Source organism: Phaseolus vulgaris, chromosome 8 (genome assembly GCF_051622355.1).
Source record: "Phaseolus vulgaris cultivar YP4 chromosome 8, ASM5162235v1, whole genome shotgun sequence".
NCBI classification, from domain to species: domain Eukaryota; kingdom Viridiplantae; phylum Streptophyta; class Magnoliopsida; order Fabales; family Fabaceae; genus Phaseolus; species Phaseolus vulgaris.
The window spans coordinates 8,716,174-8,739,473 of record NC_143505.1 but is presented as its reverse complement, the minus strand read 5'-3'; the positions used below and the strand labels follow the sequence as shown (position 1 = coordinate 8,739,473).

The window sequence follows — 23,300 nt, the reverse complement described above, 5'->3', positions numbered from 1 at the left end:
TAATTTTAGAATAATGGAGTAATGGATATTGTCAAAAAAAAGAAGAAGTAGAAATTCTTATTCTTAATAATTTAACGTCCAATACCAAAATTTAAATATATCTAACATTTTATCAAGCCAAGAATAAATAAAATTAAAGAAATATTTTATATACTATTCAACCCTTATACATCTACTTTGTTCCTAAAATAGATTAAGCATTAATTCATTAGAGCACCCAATTGAAACCATATTACTTTTAGAATTTTTCTTTCATTTCTAAATCTCCTTAACCCATTCTCATCATGTATCTAAATTTTTAAAGTCAGATAATATTAAAAGTTTTATTATGTTTTGAATATATTATATATCTATTTCTTTCTATTGAAAACTAATAAAATTACTAGTAGTATGGAGAAAATTTCTCTTATATATATATATGAATGATTCCAGATTGGCTACATGCGCATGCATATATTGACTAATAAAGAAAAGTACAAAATAGAGCTCTTATATAAATATGTGATGCATGTAAAGACCTAATCACAAACACTAAACGAAAACCTCTCTCTTTCTATTGTATACTTGTGATTTCTACTTAGAGTTCCATTACCATCATGGGCACTACTCTTTTCTCCATCAACAAACCAATCTTCAAAATTCCCTTCTTCTTATTCCTATGCTTCATTGGGATAGTTTCATCTCAATTGTCCACTGATTTTTATTCAACAACATGTTCTAATGCACTTTCAACCATTAAGACTGCAGTGGATTCTGCAGTGAGCAATGAAGCTCGCATGGGGGCATCCCTCCTACGTCTCCATTTCCATGATTGCTTTGTTCAAGCAAGTCAACTTATCCCTCATCAATTTTTTTTCATTTTATGTTTTTATAATTCAAAGTTTCGTGTTTCTCATTCATGGAAAAAACTCTTAGATTACATAATAGTGCTACTTTACTTTTATAAAGAAAAAAGTTTTTACCCTACTAATTTGATTGTGTTAGTTGAAAATTTATGAAAAATTTAGTAGGTAGTTTTTCTTTTTCCAAAAGGTTGGTAGATAATCATATGAAGTCAACATATATAGAATATTTTCTCTTAATAAACACATCTATAATTGGATCTACTATATATATAATATTAATTATTACATTTGTCATCAAAGTATTGTAACTATATAAACATTATAAGTTTTATATAATGATAATATATTCACAGTGTATCTCTTTTTCTTCTGAGTTTGATTGCAATATAGTATCTCTTTTTCTATAAATCTATAATAATGTCTACGTTAACAGTTTAACATCAATTCGAAACAATAACTCCACAATATCTAATTTTAATGACTGTATTAACATCTAATTATCCATTAGCATTTGTTTAAAGAGGGCAGCAAAGTGATGTTATACTGCATAATTTGATTTGTTCAGGGATGTGATGGATCAGTGCTATTAAATGATACATCAAGTTTCACAGGTGAACAAACGGCATTTCCAAACGTGAATTCCTTGAGAGGTTTTGGTGTAATAGACAACATTAAGTCTCAGTTGGAAAGCTTGTGCCCTGGTGTTGTTTCTTGTGCTGATATTCTCGCTGTAGCAGCAAGAGACTCAGTGGTTGCTGTGAGTAGTATATATATATCTTAACCCCAGATAATAAAATTACAACTTCAATTACCATGTTTTTTTTAAGTTTATAATTTCAATAACTTTTAATTAATAAAGTTAATTAACTAGGCACTGATATTGAAATATATGTCTCTTAGCTTGGTGGACAAAGTTGGACAGTGCAATTGGGCAGAAGGGATTCAACAACAGCAAGTTTCAATTCTGCAAACTCAGACTTACCCGGTCCTACTTTCAGTCTACAACAACTTGTTGATGCTTTCTCAAAAAAAGATTTCACCACAGAAGAAATGGTTGCCCTCTCAGGTATATATAAACTAATTATCAAACACCATGATAAATATAAATCACGTTTACACCTTTAAAAAGATGTCATTATATATTTATAATTACTTTTACCATGCACTTCATGTTCTTCCATGTTCTAATAAAAATTTCAGGAGGTCACACAATCGGGCAAGCTGCTTGTTCAAGTTTCAGAACAAGGATTTACAACGACACCAACATAGATTCCTCTTTTGCAACATCGTTGCAAGCAAATTGTCCTAGCGTAGGTGGTGACAGAAATTTGGCCCCTCTTGACACCTCTCCAACAACCTTTGACAATGCTTATTTCCAGGATTTGCAGAGCCAAAAGGGTCTCTTACACTCAGATCAAGAGCTCTTCAACGGAGGATCCACTGATTCTCAAGTAAATGGCTATGTGAGCAATCCTTCTAGTTTTCAAACTGATTTCGCCAATGCAATGGTGAAAATGAGCAACCTTGGTCCACTCACTGGGTCCAGTGGCGAAATCAGGACCAACTGCTGGAAGACCAACTAAGATATTTCATAGTCACTATTTTTAATGTTCTACAGCATATAGCAGTTAAGGGACAGTGCCAATATGTTTCCTCTATTGTAATATCAATTTTATAATATGGATCATTAATGCTTAGTTTTGTTTAATTTTCACTGGGTTATCTCTATGATACTGTTTGCTTTCAACAAAGTAATAATTTAATAACTACCTGAGAAAAAGATTGCCAATATCTTATTATAAAATTGGATTTTTCTTCCCTTGTTTTACTTTTACTGTAGTTACTTTAGATTCGAAAAAGTTTCACTTTCGTCTTTTAAGTGTTTATAAAATCAAATTAGTCATGCTATCAATTTTGTGCAATAACAATGTTAATTTTGACTTATAACAAATTAACAAAATTAATATAATAAACCAATAGAAAGACTAACTTCATCTGTCACAAACATGGAATGGATAAAAACAAAACTTTTAAACTTAAAAGTAATTAAAATAAAGTAACCGATCAAAAAAATTAATATTTAGTCCGACTTGTGTTAAACTTAAAAGTAATAGAAATATTATCCTTAATTGTGAGTATATTAATATGTCTTACCTTAGCTCAGTTGGTAGAGCGGAGGACTGTAGTTGGTAATCCCCCAAATAGTCATCCTTAGGTCGCTGGTTCGAATCTGGCAGGTCGGATTTCTTTTGCAATTGTTTATTTTTGCCTATATTTTATAATATTTGAAGTATGTTTTATAATATTTTATTTTTCAAATTATTTATAAAGAAGTTGTCTTCTTCTGATTACGAATCTCTTCACTCCATTTTTTTCCATGGAAGTTGCCTCACTCCTCTATTGTTTTTTCTTCTTCAACTTCCATCAAAATCAAAAAAGTGTTGCACGATTTATAACAAAATAATAAAAATAAAAACCTGAAATCCTGTAACTCCATACAACTTAAAATAAAATAAAATTAGGTGTTTAGGCACGATTTAAAAAGAAAAATCATAATTACAGTCAATTTTAAAAGTACAACTTCTTAACGAGTAATTTAAAAAAAATAAAAACAAACAAATTCATACTATAGGGTTAAGTTAGTGTAGAATTTCTATTAGAATTATTTAAAGTAAATCCTAACAAATTCTTTAATCTTACATTAAAGATATAATCCTTAGGGTGTGTGGCTTCAAATATTTTATTCAGGGGTGTTGGGATTAGAGCAGGATCTGAAGTGTTATTTCCACCTAGATGTTCTCCGCTAATTTAATCTTATTTTTTATTTCATCTTTAATTAAAACACACCAAATATAAACAGTCTCGTGCATGCATGATTTTATTATACATATGCATGATGATTTTCTTTGTCGGGGTAGATGGCTACCCAGAAAACAAATCCAAACGTAAATTAATGCTGTCCCAAATAATTATATCCACATTCTAAACCATGGATAATGTCGTCATCATCTTCTCTTTGCAATGCGTGAAAATCTCACCCAGAAAAGGAGGGAACGTATAAACACAGATTAAGAAAAATAATTTAATTAAAACACATTTTTTTTAATATAGTCATAAAAAACTATAATTCTTTTAACATTTTTAGTGTGATTTTAAATTAATTAAGAACGTAAAAAATCGCGTGTTGACAAATATCAAAGATTAAGTTAAAATGAAAAAAAGTCTTATGGCCACTTGGAAAGAAATTAAACTAAATATAGTAAAGAAAAAGTAATCATACCAGTTCTCAGATCCTGGTTTTCAGGTAATTGTTCAAAACACTTAAATTCAATTCTCTGTCTTTTGATTCTGCTTGGAATTGTGCCATCACGCACACTGGTATCTACAAATTAATTAAAAAAAATATTTTAGAAATATTTTAAACCTTATATAAAAAAAATATATAAATTATAAATTCATATGCATGAAAAACACTAACATCCTTGCAAACATCAAATAGGATTTGTGTAAAAAACACACTACACGATTCCCTAATAATTAAAAGAGGGATCAATGAATTGTCCTAGAAAAACTTTAAAACACAAAGGACCCATACATTATTACTACATGGAAGAACAACACATCCAAAATCTTCTTAATAGAGATAAAGTTGATCACTCCTTTCTCCTCTTTAAGATGATCCTTCTGGTTGTTGGGTGATGCGTCTTTTATTATCGAGTTTGACACTTGGTTATGGTAATTCAGCCTGATGGCAAAAACCTCTTGTATATCTTTGTTTGAGGGTGTAACCTTTTTGGTGGGTTGATGTAACTGTGTTTGTTGGGTTTTTATATTTTGTACTGGGATTGTGTATTGTTGGATCATTAGTTGGTAGGGTACTAGATTACTTGTATTTGGGGTTTTGTATAAGGGTTGGGACACCCCTGAAGTGTCTCTTTTTTATTTTATTTATTCTTTGCTGATAAAAAAAGAAGATGATCCTTCTGGACTACACAACTAGGCACATAAAATTGCTTTATAAAACAAATTTTTCTTGATCATTATGGTGATTTCAAAGTCCAAACTTTACTACTCTTCTGCAAAACCTACAACAACAGAATATCTTTCCCATATAAACTTTTTTTATCAGCAAAGAATGAATAAAATAAAATGAGACACTTTAGGGGTGTCCCAACCCTTATACAAAACATCCAAAACAAGTTTTCTACCACCCTACCAACACAGGATCCAACAAACATTACACTACAAACCAACAATAATAAACCAGTTCTAGGTATAGGAACCCAACAAATACAGTTACATCATCCCACCAAGAGATCACACTCTCAATGTAGGACATGCAACCAACTACTGAACAGGATATTTGCCAGCAGGCAGAGGTGCCAAAACTCAACAAACCGATCCTACAAGGAGGATAAGTACGACACAAACCACCAAATATATCACACCCTTAGTACAAGACACAACACCCAACAACAACACAGTGTCTTTGCAGCAGGCTGAAGAACACCAACAAACCCATACATAGACTAGAGATAACCTTCCCAGATAAACTAGCACATAAACGATTATATGAGCATAGAAAATCCATAAAAACTAAACTACATTTCACTTTATCAGAAAGATTTTAGACATATGATTGGGTTAAGTATCCAATCTGAAAAATAGAAGGTCAAAGCTATTTACTCTTCAACCATAACCAAGTTTTTAGTTAATCCATTTATAATATTTTCTCTATACATCAACTACCCCTTGTCTAAAGACTACTCCATTCCTAAAAATCCATATATGCTTTGTATTCCATATGACCTTCCAAGACAAATTCTGCCTATGGTTTAAATGTGGAATACATAACTGTTCAAAGTGGCTATACAAATTATTATGTTAAGCTTACTTAAATCCAATCTTTTCGAGACAAGCAATAGTCACTGCCACTTCACGTTTAGGAACAAATGATTTATGGATTCCTCATATTTTGAACATAACAAACACAAATGACTTTGTAAAACAACCCCCTTCCAATTAAATTAACCCTGGTAGGGATTCTGCCTAGAATAACCCTCCAAACAAATAAATGAGCATCTGGTGCAACTTTAATCGATCATAACTTTTTATAGAAAATGTTGCTTACATCCCTACTTCCATTCATAAGTAAATAATAGACTGACTTGATTGTATAAACCTCCTCTATGTCACCCTTCCAAATTCACTTATCAGATATGTCTCTGTTTAGTACCACACTCTTTATAGACCCTACCAAAGTTTTTTCTTGAGTTCTTTCCCACTCAAACCTCTTCCTTCTCCATTGCAGATTCCAACTTCCTCCTAACGCTTTCCAAACCACTACTTCCTCAACAAAGTTTCCTTGGTCAACTGATATTGAGTGTGATCTAGGAAAAGAAGTGCTAAAACTCATCACCCACCCACTTGTCCTCCCAAAATCTGACCTTGTCCCCTGCTCCTATCTTCGAAACTATTGATTTTTTAAACCAGTTTTCTTCACCACCTAACATACATAATTTAGCTATATCCCGCCACCACCAAGATTTAAGTCTATCAGGGATGTTTCTCTGACCGCTTATAGGATCATACTTTGATAATAAGATTTCTTTCCATTTTCCAAGAGCCTTAGTACCAAACCACCACACCCACTTGGCAAGAAGAGCTTTGTTAAAGCTCCAATTTCCTTGATGCCTATACCTCCCTCTTCCTTTGGCCTACAAATCTTTTTCCAACTAATCCACACTATTTTAGTGTCGCTTCTCCAATCCCATAAGAATTTTTTCTGGATCTTTGTAATTTCATGACAAATATTAGTTACCAAAGTTTTAACTGCTAACTATTTTAAATTTTAAATTAATCTTTAATTTGCATATGTCTAACCTTTGGTAGACTTTTCTATGTCTTTCATACATATGTTGATGCAAACATATAACCCTTGTATTAAATCTCTTATACAATTTTCTACAAAAGCATGTTTCCCACATTGTGAACTTGGCCACACACATCTGGTTAAATCAATATATCTTTCACACATACATGGACACAACTACAATGCTATGATTGATTATGTGATAGAAGTTTTTATATGTGCATTCCTCCACACCTAAGGGGCACAACCACAACCTCTTGTAGTCGAATCTCTTATAAATTCTTTTATATCAAAAGACATAAAAAATATTAAAGTAACTCTTAAGTATAAATAAATCGGCATATTTCAGGTCTTCACAACCATTTCATGTAGAAAATCCTTATACCAATTTTTAAGACTTAATAAAGCACTCTTTCACAATTACTCTTCCGAACATGAAACTCAGTCTGTGTCTGTTTTCATGTCTGGTTGGCATAGCTTCAGTTGAGTTAAACCTTGACTATTATGCAACATCATGTCCTTCCTCTCTTACTACTATAAAGAGGGATCGATAACCACAGCTGTGCAAAATGAGCTTCGCATGGGTGCTTTCTTACTTCGTCTCCATTTCCATGATTGTTATCCAAGCAAGTCTTCATCTTGTCTAGTTATTATTAGTATTCCTTTTCAACTTTCTCTACTACGGCTACATATTAAGCATTTGCATACCCCTTACGTTGAGAGTGATAGCTCGTACGTGAGACAATATATTATGGGTGGTTCAATAATGGTCCAATAGCAGGTGACCTAATAAGTCCAACAAACAATCGCTAGGATAAACTTGAAATGACTCTGATACCAAATTAAAAAATAGAACAAAGATAAACAAACAAAAGAGAAAAAGAAAGACAAAAGTTATGAGAAGGAATATTTCTTCTATTCTATTTTATTTTCCTTGCTTAGATCAAAGCAAAAAGTCTGAATATATACAAGTAGTACACTCATTCTAGGTCTAGGTCTAGTTAAAGAGACATAATGTAAAATAAAAGTTAATAAAGACTAGAATAAGAAAAAACAAATTAAAAACTATACATAAATATAAAAAGAAACAACTAAAAATTATAAAAATAAAATTACTATTAGTATCTTTCTAAAATTTTTGTATCCGTATATTTTGTTAATTAAATTATTAAAAAAAGGATATTTTAAAAATATTTCAATCCTTATAAAAAAGTAGTACTACTAAACTTTGAACATGTATAAAATTTAGAACGATATTATATTAAAAATAGGATTGGCAATATTAAAGACCAAAATAGAACCTATTAACCTAAATTCTTTATAAGTTTCAAAATTCAATAATAAATTACAACTACACACCAATAAAATCATTTACAGTTTCAAAATTCAATAATAAATTACAGCTACACACCAATAAAATCAGAAACAAAACCTTTTAATTTGTCTCACTAAATCAAAACCTTTTTAGCAAACTTAAATTATAACTATAATTTATTTATTGTAGAAGATTTAACATAACAGCCTTTTAATGCTAGTAATATGCAACCAAACACGTTATTTTTTTGTTAGAAACTCTAATTTTTTAATCTTTTTAATGAATTTTTATTAGAACTTGTAAAAAGTGTTAAAGAATAAACACTTCTCTTACTCTAAACCTCAGGATGATTGATAATATACATGTTTTTATTTGCTTTTTAATATTATTGAGATTTTGGGCTGCATATGGCTCTTGAGCCCATTTTACTTTTTTCACCTCTCCTTTAAATATCTTTTACTTGTAACATAAAAATACAGATATAATATTTTCGTTTTTTCCTTTCTTCTTCATCTCTGTCTCTGCCTCTTCGCGTTTCTGTTCTAGGGTTCTTTATATCCTTTTGCTTTTCTTGTTTTCTTGCATTCTCTATTTAATATCAGATGGGCTAATAGAGTAATTTTTACATTAACAATATCTGTGCAGATACACAGCATTAACTGTTTCTTTCACATAGAACAGATATATGATTGGAAATTATTGCTGAAAAGATTTTTCATGAAAACGATCTATAATAAGTTAATCCAAAGAAGCATATGTTTGATGAGTGATTGATGAACAAAAAATTCAAAAAATTCACACAAAGTTCAGATCTTGAACTTAATTTTACGATTGAACTTGATTTTAAATCGGTTTCCATAATTAATATTTGAAAATTTTTAAGTTCTCAATTATATATTATAGGATTCATATCACATTTAGATGATCAAACTTACTCACCAAATGACAGGATGTTTAAAACATCTTTTGGAAAACAAAATACAATGATTCCAATGACCTTTATTATTTCAAGATTCATAAAAACTCTTGTTAAGAGATTTTATCGTTATCTCAAGCAATGATTACTCATAAATAATAACTACAACTCAAAGCTTGACATAAAACTATAACCATTTTCAAAATGCTATCTATAAAGAAAAACAAACAAACTAGCCTAATGTTAATATTATTTGTTTTTGTATTTTTATTTTCTTCTATGTACTTCTTTTTCCTTTCTACACCTTAGTTTTTATGTTTTGGGCCGCACCTCTGTTGGGCCCATGTTTTTATCTGCTTTTATTAAAGCTTCTCTGTGTATGTGTAAGAGAGAGATACATTTTTTAAATTCAATAATATTCGTCTTTTTCGTTCTCCCCTTTCTCTCTCGATTCGGTTGTATTTTGTGGGGTTTCTTCTCTTCTCGTTGCTTCTTCTTTCTCTATGTGCAGTTTTCGTTTTCTCTTTTCACAGCAACTGTGCCATTTCTCATTGAAAACGGGATCTTAATATGGTATCAGACATAAATCGTTTTCTCTATATTAATTATATATGGGTATATATGGGTTTTTTTATGACCTAGAGAACTATTGAAGTCTTCTTCTCCTTCCTTCGGTCGGTTAGGTTACTGAGTGATGAGCTGGGATTCCTCTCGTCCTCTTGCTTCTCCTTCGGCACTCGGTCTCGGGTGTCAAGTCAGTAAAGCGGGTAGTCAGCTCTCAGGTAGGTGAACAGTAATAAATGACATAACCTTACTTCTTGAGATGCGTGCTATTTATATTATTCTAATGGGCCTACCTTGTTGGGCTCGCTTATCGGGATGGATATTGCTTAGGATTGTAATTATCTCATTCTTAATGATGAATTAACTTCACTGACCTTGGTTTGAGTGTTAACGGTGATAGGGGTCGGCCGTCGGCCAATTTCCCCTGGTGTCGGTCGTCTCGGCCAAGTCTTTTAAGGTCTCGCACAGGTAGACCATCGGTCTTGTCATCTCGGCCAAGTCTCTCAGGTCTCGGCCAGGCTCCTTTGGTCTCGGTCAGGTAGACAAGATATCGGGCAGTCACGTGGATCTCGGTCAGGGAGACCAGGGGTCGGCCTCGCCCATATCGGTACACTTTATATTAATTATTTTGAACATTCTATATTGGTTAATGAATTAGTGTAAATGTCACTGCTGTAAAACGTGTGTTTCAACATTGGTTAATAATCAATCTAAAATGTAGGTTTCTATAATAATTGTAGAGTGTCACTGATGTAGAATATTGTGTTTTTTTAAATATCATGTTCTTGAAAATTTTCAGCAGATAGCGAATCACTTCGAGAAAAATGATATCCAAATCTGTAAGAATGATAAAAACAAGAAAAGTCCCAAAATATGCAATAATGATATAACAGCAATCAAATTCCAAATCTGCAGTAAGAAAAATCAAACTCCCTAAATTTGCACACAAAAAAACACATGAAAGTAGTTCGAAACTCAAAGCCTATAAAACATAAACAATGAGAATTATTTAATAGAGTAAAAAACTTGAATTGAAATACATGAGTGAAATAAAAGTAAATTTAAAACAAAGATGAGCATGTGAGATTAAGACAAGATTATCATTAAAGAATTTTTTTGATAGCGAAACATTGATTATATATTAATCATTTTCGTAATGTCATTTTCTCAAGAAACTTGCATACTATCTATCAATTTCACTCAAGCAAATGACTAAATTCTAATTTTTATTCTCTCTTAATATTGGATCTCTGATTTTGATTTTAATATTTGTATTTGTACCGAAAAGGAGTGCTCGTGTCCTCGGGATCTTAGTCCCAGCATGTTGGTATGGTCAACTTGGTTATTGGGTCCAAAGGGTGGGTCATGAATTTGGCCCAGTTTCGTTGGTAAGTCTAATAGAGAATAATTAAAATGGAAAAAATAATAAGTTTGGTCATATATTAATATAAAGCTGATTAGTTAAATATATATGTTGATATATATTAAGATGTTAGAATAGAATATGTGTGAATATATGCATAAAGTTGTTAGTTGAATATATAAAGTTATTAAATAAGTAGAGAGAACCCGAGAATAAAGATGTACGAGATTCTTTTCTATTGTTAACACTGTGAGTAAAGGTGTCCGTAGACAGAATGTTTTACTGTTGTTAACACCCAAGCATGAAAGATGCATGTAAGCAGGTGATTTTCATGAAAGATGCATGTAAGCAGGTGATTTTCTTATTTTATGCTTTCAGCTTTCAGTAGAGATTATATTTTCATGAGTGAAAGTTGTTAGAGGAATAACTATAAAATAGGCTTGAGACCCCAATAAAGGTACACTGTTTCTGAGACTTAGACTAAAACTGATTACTATTTTTGAATACTCTCACTGACTTAATCGTCAGAGTGTGAACAACAGGTAAAACCCCTATATCCCAACAAAGCCATTTTCTATAGTACCAAGAAGAAATAGATCAGAAGCAGAACTCTCCACTCAAGTCAACCGAGATCAGGCAATAACATTATTTTTCAGTAATTTTAACTTGTTTAATCTCAGCAAATAAATAAAAAAAACTCCAACCCACAATTTTGTATACATTTATATATATATATATATATATATATATATAATTTTTACCTTCTAATTAGTTAAATTATGTTTACACTTCCTTAACGGAATGTGCTAAAATCAGTATTTGGTTTGACCAAAATTTAAATATATATGTAGTATTTTAAACTAAAATTACTAATTTACTAACATGTAAAGACTAAAATTGCAAAAATAAAGTACCACAGTCACGGTTCAAAAATGAAAAGATACCCAATAAATTAAAAAACCTTTCAATTCAATACTTTTTTTAGGCTTTTTGGTTGGAGTATCTATGTATTTGGCCTCAACTTCATTGGGTGGGGACCTAAAACAACAATAGATGGGGTGTCAAATCTCAAGAACTTTCTTTCTAGTTCAAACAAAACTTCTTACTCCAATATTTAAATGCATCAACCTACTTTTTCATTCAATGTAAAAACGTGTCCTATGATTTGTTCGCATCAAGTAGAAACAAAAATAAATAATAATAATAATAATATGATAGCGTAAAACCACTTTAAAATTGTTATCCCATTCTCGTATTATTGTATGACTAAAAGAAAATAAAAAGTATTATTTTAAAAATAGTATTCAAAATTTGAATTCTAATTATTATATTAGATATAGAATAAACTATATTGGAAAAGAATATTCAAATGTTAGTTCTAAAACCAGTATACCATAGAATAATTATCTACTTCTTTTTAAAAAATAAAATAAAAAATAAATATAGAATACTTTAAAAATGTTCCGATATTATATACTAAGATTATAACGTCAACCTAATTTTCCAAAAAATAAATTTAAAATTTTATAATAAAACCTAAACATCATATGACCAAATTAAACCCTCAAATCTTTAAAAAAAAAAAAAAACTGGACTTTAACTCTCGGCCTAAAGCGAATAAAAGATCATGAGAAATCCTAACTAAGTCTAATCCAAAATATAAACTAACAACATTTATAGAGAAGATAAAAAAAATGTTATTAGTTATCAAACAGAGGCTATATCACACAATATTTTTTACGTGTTGTGAAACAGTTAAGGAAAACAACTTGGCTCTGAATTATTCATCATTATACGTAATTAAATATTATAATCATCTAATAACTTAAATATGTGTCACTTAATTAGTCGAAATAAGGAAACAGATGGTGTTCCATACTACTTCCTAATTGCTTTCTCTTTTCTTCATCTATCTCTTATATGACATGTTCAACTATTATTATGTGGACAAATCAGTATACATCTGAAATTAATGCATTAATCCCAGGAATATGCATTTCAGTTACCGTTTCTGTTCTCTACTGATCATAATTTTTCTGCAGTACTTGAAGATTTTTCCCATTTGGTTTAGAATTTTGTTTTTACTGTTGTTAGTTATTCATTTGTACTTTTGACATTGTGAACATGCATCTACATATACCTATACCTATATCTATATCTATATATTATAGCAAGAGTGATCCATGTGCTGGTGGGAACCTGGTAGTTCCTATGCAGACAAAATAGATTAATGAATGATAAAACTAGTGTTTGGTTGTTGGGTATCCCTTAATCTTTCCTTTCTGGCAACAAGAGTTTCTTCCCATTCTTTTGCATCCCTTAATCTATTTCATCCATTATACAATATAGGCTTATATATACTTTTACCATGAAACTCTTAAGGATAAAAATATTTAAATTATCTAGCTTTTTCGGATAAATATAATACTATTTAAATAGTATTTTTTTTTGAAGAACAATGGTTGTGATTGTAGTATACAAAATATATTTTCTACCACCATATTCCATATATATATATATATACATATATATAAAGAATTACAATGAATCACAACAATTTAATAGCGTGTTTGGTCACACTCTATAACCATATGTAAAGCAATTAATAATTAATGTCAAGCAACTTAAAATCTACTCGCAGCTTCTTGTTGAATGTCACTATGAGACGTGAAACCAAATAAACTTAAGGCAATGTTTCTTTGGTTAACGTTTAAAAAAAATCATAAAAGAAATTTCAAAAATATTCTATGATAGTTTGATGTGACAAAATATTCCAAAAAGCAGTTATAAAATAATTATGTTTACTATTTATAATGTCAAACAAACCTCAATAATGAATTCCAATATATTATATATAAAAATGGTTGCTTGAAAAAAAAAGTAGTTTTGTGTCTTTCTACTAAGATAAAAATCTCGATAAAAATTACTCTTTAAAAACATCATATTTTTAGAAGAGTGCAAACTTAACCTACAATATTTTTTAAACAAATATTAATTATTAATTAATTGATTTTGAAAACCCAAAATTCAAATTCATAAAAAAATTTATCAGCAAAAGAATTAAACAGCACAAAGAGTGCCCCAATCCATGTATAAAAAGGGGTGCAGATAACAATGAATCCAAATATGATAACAAAACACAAAAAAAACTCCCCCCAAATACATAACCCCTGATTTATCCTTGAGAAAGATAAGAGAGCTTCTCTTAGGCAAAAGATTGCAAAAAAATTGTACAAAACCTATTGAAGGACCATAGAAAACAAAAACATAAGTGAATCCACATAGCCTAAAGAAGTTTCTTTGAACCCTGTCGAGCCTATCCAGCTAATTGTGATTGTTTGTTTGTGGTCTGCATAGTTTTGCATTGTTTTTTTTACTGTTTGTGTACTTTGTTCCCTGCATAAACCAACACACATATGCCTTTCCCAGCTTAACAACCACTAAGTATTGATTTTTGTTTAGCATTTTGATTAAAAATCATACGTGGCTGAGAACAAGCAAGCTAAACATATTGGTCAAGTAAGAAGAGTTCTTAGACAATGAGATAGAACCAAAAATCTAATCTATTGTACAACATTGCATAACAGGAATCCACCTCCTATAAAGTGTTAATTACCTAATAGTTCTCAAACATTGAACAGTCTATATTTTATGAGTTCAGCCATATAAAATAGATCTTAACATCTGCCATCCCTTCTTTATTACTCTATTCCTATGATCTCAAATTCTCAAAAAATAGTTACAATCCACAATCTTTTCAACACCATGTTCTGTTTTTGATTTAATTAAAAAAAGTTAAAGTGTAGGAAATGACTCATAGCCATGTTATGGTGGACAGTTTGAATTGGTATCCAACTAAAAAAAGTGTTTCAAATTGTAGATGCTATGTGGCAGCTAAAAAATAGATGTCGAACTATTTCATCATGTTCCTGGCATAAAGGATAGGTAGTTGATGAGTATATATTTATTTACACTCAATAGATTTGATCATATATTATTGGACTATAATAATAAATAAATTTTATTATTTTAATTAATATTTATATAATTGAGTTTATTTGGGCCTTAACTATTATTTTTGTTAATTTTGTGTTTTTAGAGTAAATGGTCTGAAGGAAGTGTTTAACTCTGTGAATGGACCAAATATTCAAAAGTCCAAGTTACTTCTTTGAATCAAAACAGAAAACAAAATTTGAGGAGAAGAAGGATGAAATAAAAGCTACAATATCTCAAAAATGAAATTGGAAACAAATCTTTTGCAAAATACAAAAATTACAAAAGTTGGAAATTGTTAACAAAATTTAAACTACAATATTTTTTCAAGATCCTTGGAGCATAAAAGTCTATAAAAGGACACAAGCATCAAGGAGAAAGGAAGAGTTTCACAGGGTTTTCTTAGTTTCTTTTCTTCTTTGTAATTCTTTTGTTTTGCCCCGCATGAAAGACTAAACCTTTTTTGTTGTTTCCTTTATAATTTTCCACTGAGTTATGAGGTTTTATTCAATAAAAGTTTTTTTTTTTAATTCTCTATAGCAGTTGTTTTAATATTCTAATATCCTGGAAAACTGATTTTTGAGAGAAGTTGTACCTGAACGTATGATTTATAGTCTTCCTTATCTTAAACTTTGGTTTCTTAGTTAGTTCGCATTGTTCTAACTAATTTCTTGGGCTCATGATTCAAGAGAGAGGAGATAAGCATTATCATGGAGTATACGCATGGAACAAAGTGGGTATTGATTAAACCAGTAGGCGCATTCGTTACTGGTGAGCTTCAGTTGAATTAGATTGACGCATGTTCAATCTGGTTTAGCTTTGTTGGAAGATTGAGAAAGGATTAATCTTTAGGAAACTTGTGAAGAATTCAATGGTGAAAGAACTTAGGGATCAATAACTTTTTAATTGCTATTTTAATCTCTTTTTATATTTTTTGTACAACTATCTCAACTCTTTTTTATTTTTGTTGTTATTGCTAACTTTTATTGCATGCAAATAGATTCTAAACACTGATTTTTATTATTGGATTTGTTGGGAGACGACTTGGGATCATTTGGCTACAATTATACTATGTTCTCTCCACGTTAAACAGGTATACGTTGGAATCATTTTAATTTGACAGCAAAACAATAGACAACTATCAATAGTTCTACTTAAGTTGATCCCTCTCCTGACTAAAATCATTTTTGTGGCATTTTCTCTAGCATAATCCTCCACACTAGGGTTTGGGCATTGGTTATGCTTTAATCGGCCAAAAAAATATTAAAACCAGTAGTGGTATCAATTCTGCTACAGTTCTGCATAGAAACATTGGCAAATTTGACTAAGTTCCATCTTCTTCTCCTAGTCATGTCCATATGTCTTGGTTATCTATGTTCAGATGTACCCTGTTAATTTCTTCCAACAATTCTAATTCTTTTACACTTTCCATATGAAAGTATTTCTTCTCCATGTAAGGACCACTCTAATCCATTCTCTGACCAAATAGCTAGTTCTCGTACTGTTTTCTTTTGACAAGTTTAAATCGAGTAAAACCTAGGAAACTTATGCATAAGACTAAATCCTCCTAACCACTGCCCACCAATCTTCCACACGCCCTCAATAATAGTAAACCCCTCTCCATTCTTTTTATTTTACCGGCAAGAAAAAATAAATAAATATGAACCACTTTAGGGGTGACCCAACCCTTATACAAACCATAACACAATAAGTCCCCGCACCCCTTCTAAACAACCTAACCCTCACAAACTTAGAACAACAAACAGCCCAACCAAAGGATTAAACCTTACAAAAGCTCACTTAATTGAAAACATACAAGACACAAGATAAATGCACCACTCAAAGTAAGTAAAACAAGCATAAACAATTTTAGATGTTACCTAAGGTCAAGCCTTTAATTGTGCCACAGTGAACACTTCTGAAAGGTTGATCACTCCACCTTGGAAAATATGTTTATTCCTGTGCTTCCGGATTTCACTAACTACAACAATCCAAAACACTACTCCAAACAACATTTACCTGGATAGGAGCATTTAACAAATTAAAATGCAAGAAGTGAGAAACTGGATCAACATGATCAACCGACGTTATCCCCATCCATGCATAACACTGATTCCAGACTAGCCAAACAATCTTGCATTCAAAAAACATATGTTTTGTCGACTCCACTGCCATCCTGCAAAAACTACATATATTGGTATCAACCAAAACCCCACGCCTTTCCAGATTAACTTTCGTGGCAATCGAATTAATCAACACCTTCCAAGTGGTAACCTGGGTTGAGGGCAAAACAGTAGTCTTCCAGAGGGAGACAAACATACTATTTCCCTCAAAGGGGCCTCTTAATAAAGCATAGACAGATTTTACCGAATAACCACTATCCTTACCAACCTTGCAAACTCGACTATCTTCAATATTGAAGACAAGGGTCTTTCCATGCACTTCTTGTAACAGCTGGACTTCCTGACAAATTTCCCAATCAAACATACCTCTCCTCCAAACTAACTTCCACTCCCATCTATCATGAACCCATTCCCCACAAGACTCTATCTAAACTACCTTCTTTATTACCACACAAAGAAAACAATCTTGGGAATTTACTTTTCAAATCTTCGTTGCCCACCCAAACATCTTTCTAAAACAAGACATCATTCCCGTCTCCCACTCTCCACTCGCAACAGTTCTCAAAGGTTCTACCCCATTCCTCCATCCCTCAAACCCCCTTCAAGTCTCTCCACCAGCTAGATTCCTTAGCATTACTCCTTTGTTCTTGCAAATTTCTCCAACCTCCGTATTTAGACTCAATGATTTCTTTCCACAAACCACCCTTCTCAGTCTCCAGACGCCAAATCCACTTTCCTAGCAGAGTCGCATTGAAAAACCTTAAATTCAAAATATCAAGACCACCACCTTCTCCACAAGCATTTTTCCATGAAACCCACATACGCTACTTTCCTTCCTTCAGATCCCCAACCCCACAAAAACCTTCTATGAACTTTTTCAATCTCCTTAAACACAACAGCAGACAACTTATACATGGATAAATAGAACAACAGAATAGCAGAAAGAACCAACTTAATAAGACAAACTCTCCCGACCAATGAGAGAAATCTACCTTTCCATCTACCCAACCTGCTCTTAACTCTTTCTAACACACCGTCCCAGAATGAGACTCTCTTGTGACTCCCCGCACGAGCAACCCCAAATATTTGAAAGGAGTTTTCATCACTTCGCAGTTAAGGATTGCAGCATACTGCTAGATCACAACATGGTCAACCCCCACCCCTCCAATTCTACTCTTCGAGAAATTAACCTTCCAACCAGAGGCTAATTCAAAACAATGCAGAATGACTTTCAAATTCAATCCCCACCCCTCTTCATTCCTGTGATCCGTCAATTCAAAAGCATTCTTTTTTCCACATAGTTAACAAACCTCCTCCATTATTTACTGCTCTATTTTCAATCCAATTGATTTCATTAGACCACCATAATTGATAACAAGTCTCCTTACTTACTTGCTCGCTTTTAGTCTCTTGGAGACATACAAAAGAACTTCTTCCTTACTAACAAGATTGCTTATATATTTTTTCTTTATATTATTGTCCAACCCCAATTATCTTCATCAGAGACGCCTATCCCTCCCTTACTAAAAGACTCCTTTCTAACGGAACTTATTTGAATAGATTTTACAACACCTTCATCATCACTCATATATGTAAAGTCTAATTCTTTTTCTATATTCCAAATTCTAGCGGTCTCCTCATGTTCATTTTTAAGCCAGAATAAAAGATTACAATTTTTTATAGCATTATCGGAAATAACATTATTGAAAAATATGGATTCTAAACTTGTTTTTTTGTCTCTACTTGTCTTTTCGATCCACGACTAATACTTTTCTAAATCCTAAACCCTAAATTCATAACTAGTATTTTTCCATACACTCAATAAACCTTAAACTCACCTTGCTCATTGCTGCAGCCACCCCCTCCAGCGGAACCAATTGCACCCGCCGCACACTATTTCACTCTCTTTAGGGCTTTTCTTTTGTACTTTAACCTCTAAACTAATCTTATATCTTTTCTAACCTAGGATGTAAAAGGTGGTTGAGACCTGCCATTTGCATCTGCATTTTACGGTATACTTGACAGCATAAGCTGTCCTAATTAAATTTCCTAGAAAGAATAACTAACTACATACAAAAAGTAGTTACTGTTGGCGTATCTGACATATATAACAGACTCAAAGGAGTTTCCTTAGCCGAAGTTCACCCTAGTTATTTATTGCAGAAAAGGGATATATATATATATATATATGTATATATATATATACATATATATAGACACGTACGTATATGACTAAGGATATTTTGTGTGTGAAGCTGTAAGACACGAGAAAAGTTGAAGCAAAAAGGTAACGCTAATACACAATTGCGTCCTTTACCTACACGACACTACCACAAACGATGCCACTTGAAACGGATATCATTTCAAATGGAGCAGACTTCGTCAGCTTCTCCGGCCAATTTAATAGCATGATAGTTACTTTTACCTGAATTTTCTTTTTGCAATGAATAATCACGTTGAGAAAGACAAAATGACACGTAGTTTATATAGAATACAAATATTGGCCTTATTTGGGAAAGAGAACAAAATATAAGGTTTTTTTTGTCAAAGATTGATGTTTCTTCTGTTCTAATCCGTTTAGCCTTCTGAAAGGACAGCAAATGCATATATAAAAGCTCTCATGCAGCTATGGGAAAATCTTCAGATTTTCTGCTACATACCGATTTGTCTACAAATGAGATTGCTGATTTTGACCCAACTCAAACTCATCATAAGTGTTCTTAATTATAATCTCTCTATGATTAGATACTAAAAATGAAGAGATAAAATAATTTCCTCTTATAAACTACATTCGTTTTGTATGTGTCAAAATTAACTTTCTTGAAAAAGTTTCGTAGCCTTTTAAAAGTATTTATTTTACGTTATTAATTTTAGTTCATTAAAAAACTTATTTAAACATTTTACCAATAGAGATGAAGAAGATCTTTATTAGAACAAACTCCTTATTGTCACAAAACAATAACAAAAGCCAAATCAACAATAAGCCATAGATGATGGTGTTGTTCTTACTTAAAATTAAGGTCCATGAATGTTTTGCCACATTCTAAAGGCGAAGAAAACCAATATTTTTTTTTAACTGCATTATATGCTTAACATGATAAACCTGAGAAGCAGAACTTTTATTTGAAAGAAACAACTTAAGAACAGTTCTATCCTAAAAAATTGGTTGCTCTTTAAACATGCATGAAGAGAAAGAAGAAAGAACATTTACACATAAAAAACTCTAACGGACAACACAGCACCTTGGCCACTAGTCTTGAAGCTGAAGCTATTGTGAAAATTAAAGGCTTAATTACAGTGAAATTCATGACCTCCTGCTTGAGCCTCGGAAGCTAGCCAAAGTGCTTGTGGAACGAGAAAGGCCGAAGCAAAGTGTTGAAGTGGGTGAAGTGGCACCCTCATCTTCATCCTCTCCCCTAAAGTCAAAAGATGAACCAAAGCTTAGGAAACGCTTCCTAACATGCTTCCCAACCGGGACAACTTTGGAAGAATCTGAGGGTAACCACAGAGAGGTTGATGGAGCAGAAGATGAGGAGGGTGAGAGGATGGTTTTCTTGAGATTTAGCTTTGGGAAGAGTGCTAGGAAGAGATTGGATCTTGAACGCTTCTTCACTGGCTTGTTTTTCTTGGTGGATTTGGCATAGTAGGAAGGTGGAGGAGTGAGAGGAGGGAGAGTGTCCTGAGAGAAAGTGTATTTGGGAGTGCCAGGTTGAGACTCCCACACAAAGGGTACTGCAACAGCCATTCTGAAAGAGGGTTTCGACATTGAATTTTCCTTTGAGAGAAGCCTGCTGAAGAACTTGTCATCTTGCTTGATTTGGAGCACTGTCTTTTGGGGAAGCTCAGTTTTGCCACTGAACATCTTTGAGTATAACTGTGTGGTGGTTTCACTGAATCTAAAATGGGTTTGCTGAGGAGAAAAAGCAAGGATGGAGAGGTTTTGGACCTTGGTTTTTATTTGAATAATAGTATCCTATACATATAGGGTGAAGTCAGCACTTGAATAGCTTTTAATATCCCATTATTCACTGGAATTCATTATATCATACTCTTTATTTTATATGACCAACCTCATTTTTACTATTTTCTTTAGCTTATTAACTTTGAGTCTTAAAATCCTTAAATGAATGCATTATTTAAGAAGATTAATTCTTTTAAATAATTTACACTTGTTGGCTAACAGTATAAAAAAATCCACTAACATTCCATCAAATTCTGCAGTAGGCATGTGCCTAGAGCAAGTAAATTAATTAACAAATTTAAACTCTAACTTCAATTGGGTCAATTATGAGAGCCTCCTTAAGGTTATATATATATATGCATATATAGATATAGGTTATGTGGACCTTTACTTCCCGAAATGAAGTGCTTGATCAGGCACGATACAGCCACAAAACATGCTATATTTACGGCTGCAGATCTTCTACCTCCCAAGTCAAACTTGAAATTGGCACTAGAAAAAGCATATAGCCCTTAAGAAGTGAGACATTGTTTCAATAAGTAGTAAATAGATAGACCTAACATGGGGCACACGTGCCACATTAAGGGACACCCTTTGTATTGTGTGCATTATTGTACTGTATTTTTCTTGTAGTACGAGCTATCTCACATGCTGGTTCCAGGAATTTACGTAATTTATTGCAAAGTGGAGAAACCTATGGCCATCAACAGTTTATTCAAAATAAGGTAGAACAGGGTACTAGACAAACATGTTTAATAGGAGTGACTGTGAATGGGACTGAACTAAATGAATTGGAAAGAAGATCACCTACCTGTGGTCCATCTTCATCATTTATGACAGAAACTGTGTCCTGTATCAGAGAGTATTATATAGGGTAAAGGGCATTGCTCTTGGTGTTTGAACGTGACACGATTGTCTTTAGGGTTCTTTCAAGTTGTTGAGTGTGAATGTCATTATTAGCTACCTCAACTTCATAATAAATGGATGGGGATATTTAAGAATCCTTCACCACAAATCTCTTTCCTTTTCAAAACAAGACAGACACAATGTAAAATTAATCACTCAAATCAAATCTCTTTCCTTCTCCTCAAACACTTCTCTCTCTGAAATGTTGCAATTGATGGATTTAGTGATTTGAGATTCAGGTGAAAAGTTAATTACTTAAAACTATCTTCTTCCTGGGAATTGGTTTCTAGAGAGAAAGAGCACTCTACTAATGAAAAAATTCTGGACTTGTCTACTTCGTTTAATTTTATCATGGGTAACATGTAAATTGTGTTGGTTAGCGAGATTTAGAGTCATAGAAATAATTGTTGTGGTTGACCATTTTGAAGTTTTCTTTCTGACACAGGTTAAGCTTTGGTCTTAAATCTCATCAAAGATATTGTCACCTAATTTCTCATTTTCTGACAGGTGTCTAGAACTCTTGGTATGTATGCACTCGATATAATATTTTTATAAGGATTGATAATTTATATTCTATTTCTCTTTAATTGATAGAGTTGGGGTACACAGTAGGAAGTCATATTGGTTTATATGTAGATGGATAGATACTTTTTAAAATCTAAATTTCTGAATAAGGGTTGGATCACCCATAAAATAAGCTCATTTAATTTCATTGTTATTTGCTGATAAAAAAAAAACTCTAATACAGAAAGTTAATTGTGTATAGAGAAAATAATTAGTGAGTTTCTTTATTAGAGAATTTTTTTATTGAATTACCTAAACTAAAAAATAAGATTATTTAAAATTATAAAAAGGTATAATATTGTAAAAATGGTATTTAGAAACACAATATAAAAAATATTTATGGGAAATGAAGCTTTGAATTTAAATTTAAGAGTATTGAATTAGATAAACTAGGGTGAATATTTTCGAAATTAATGCTCTACAATATATTTGACATGCCAAATACTACTTTGGAAGGACATATGCTGTGACATGTCTCGATAATGTCATATTACTCACTACATTATTTTTAGTGCTGATAAAAAAAAATCACTACATTTTTAGTATTTATAAAATTTAATATAAAAAGATAATATTTGAAGAATTAAATTAAAACTTGCGATATTTAGAAAGACAAAATCTATACTAAATTGACTTGTGAAATCCTAGATTCAGAGGGTGAATGTTTCCATATTTGTGAAGTATTTTATCATGAAAATAATCCCTTAAAAAAACACAAGAAAGATCAGCAGACAATGAACTATTGCCTTTAGGTGTTAGTATCATTAGTTTAAAAGTGCAATAAAACAATTGACACCCTTATTTGTTACCCTCCAAGTGTATTGCATTGATCCTATTTCATACTCGTAATTATATTGTTGCATTAGTTATTTGTAGCT

General features: G+C 31.9%; 2 protein-coding genes across 2 annotated transcripts; one reads left to right on the top strand and one right to left on the bottom strand.

Moving 5' to 3' along the window:
* The first annotated feature begins 443 nt into the window (after nucleotides 1-443).
* Nucleotides 444-2,553, top strand: LOC137825802 (cationic peroxidase 1). The gene is made up of 4 exons (XM_068631591.1): nucleotides 444-824; nucleotides 1,411-1,602; nucleotides 1,746-1,911; nucleotides 2,046-2,553. Exons 1-4 carry the CDS (start codon nucleotides 597-599, stop codon nucleotides 2,426-2,428), a joined length of 969 nt encoding a protein of 322 aa, XP_068487692.1. The 5' UTR covers nucleotides 444-596; the 3' UTR covers nucleotides 2,429-2,553.
* A 17,538-nt stretch (nucleotides 2,554-20,091) lies between these two features.
* LOC137826397 (uncharacterized) lies at nucleotides 20,092-20,976 on the bottom strand. Its single transcript, XM_068632356.2, has one exon. The coding sequence runs from the start codon at nucleotides 20,851-20,853 to the stop codon at nucleotides 20,296-20,298; it is 558 nt and encodes a 185-aa protein (XP_068488457.1). The 5' UTR covers nucleotides 20,854-20,976; the 3' UTR covers nucleotides 20,092-20,295.
* Between the last annotated feature and the right edge of the window lie 2,324 nt (nucleotides 20,977-23,300).

Excerpts from the sequence above, each read along its gene's own strand:
- LOC137825802 (XM_068631591.1), top strand. The coding sequence starts at position 597 with ATGGGCACTACTCTTTTCTCCATCAACAAACCAATCTTCAAAATTCCC. Across the intron at positions 825-1,410 it reads TCCATGATTGCTTTGTTCAA|GGATGTGATGGATCAGTGCT; the intron begins GCAAGTCAACTT and ends TGATTTGTTCAG. Across the intron at positions 1,603-1,745 it reads CAAGAGACTCAGTGGTTGCT|CTTGGTGGACAAAGTTGGAC; the intron begins GTGAGTAGTATA and ends TATGTCTCTTAG.
- LOC137826397 (XM_068632356.2), bottom strand. The coding sequence starts at position 20,853 with ATGTTCAGTGGCAAAACTGAGCTTCCCCAAAAGACAGTGCTCCAAATC.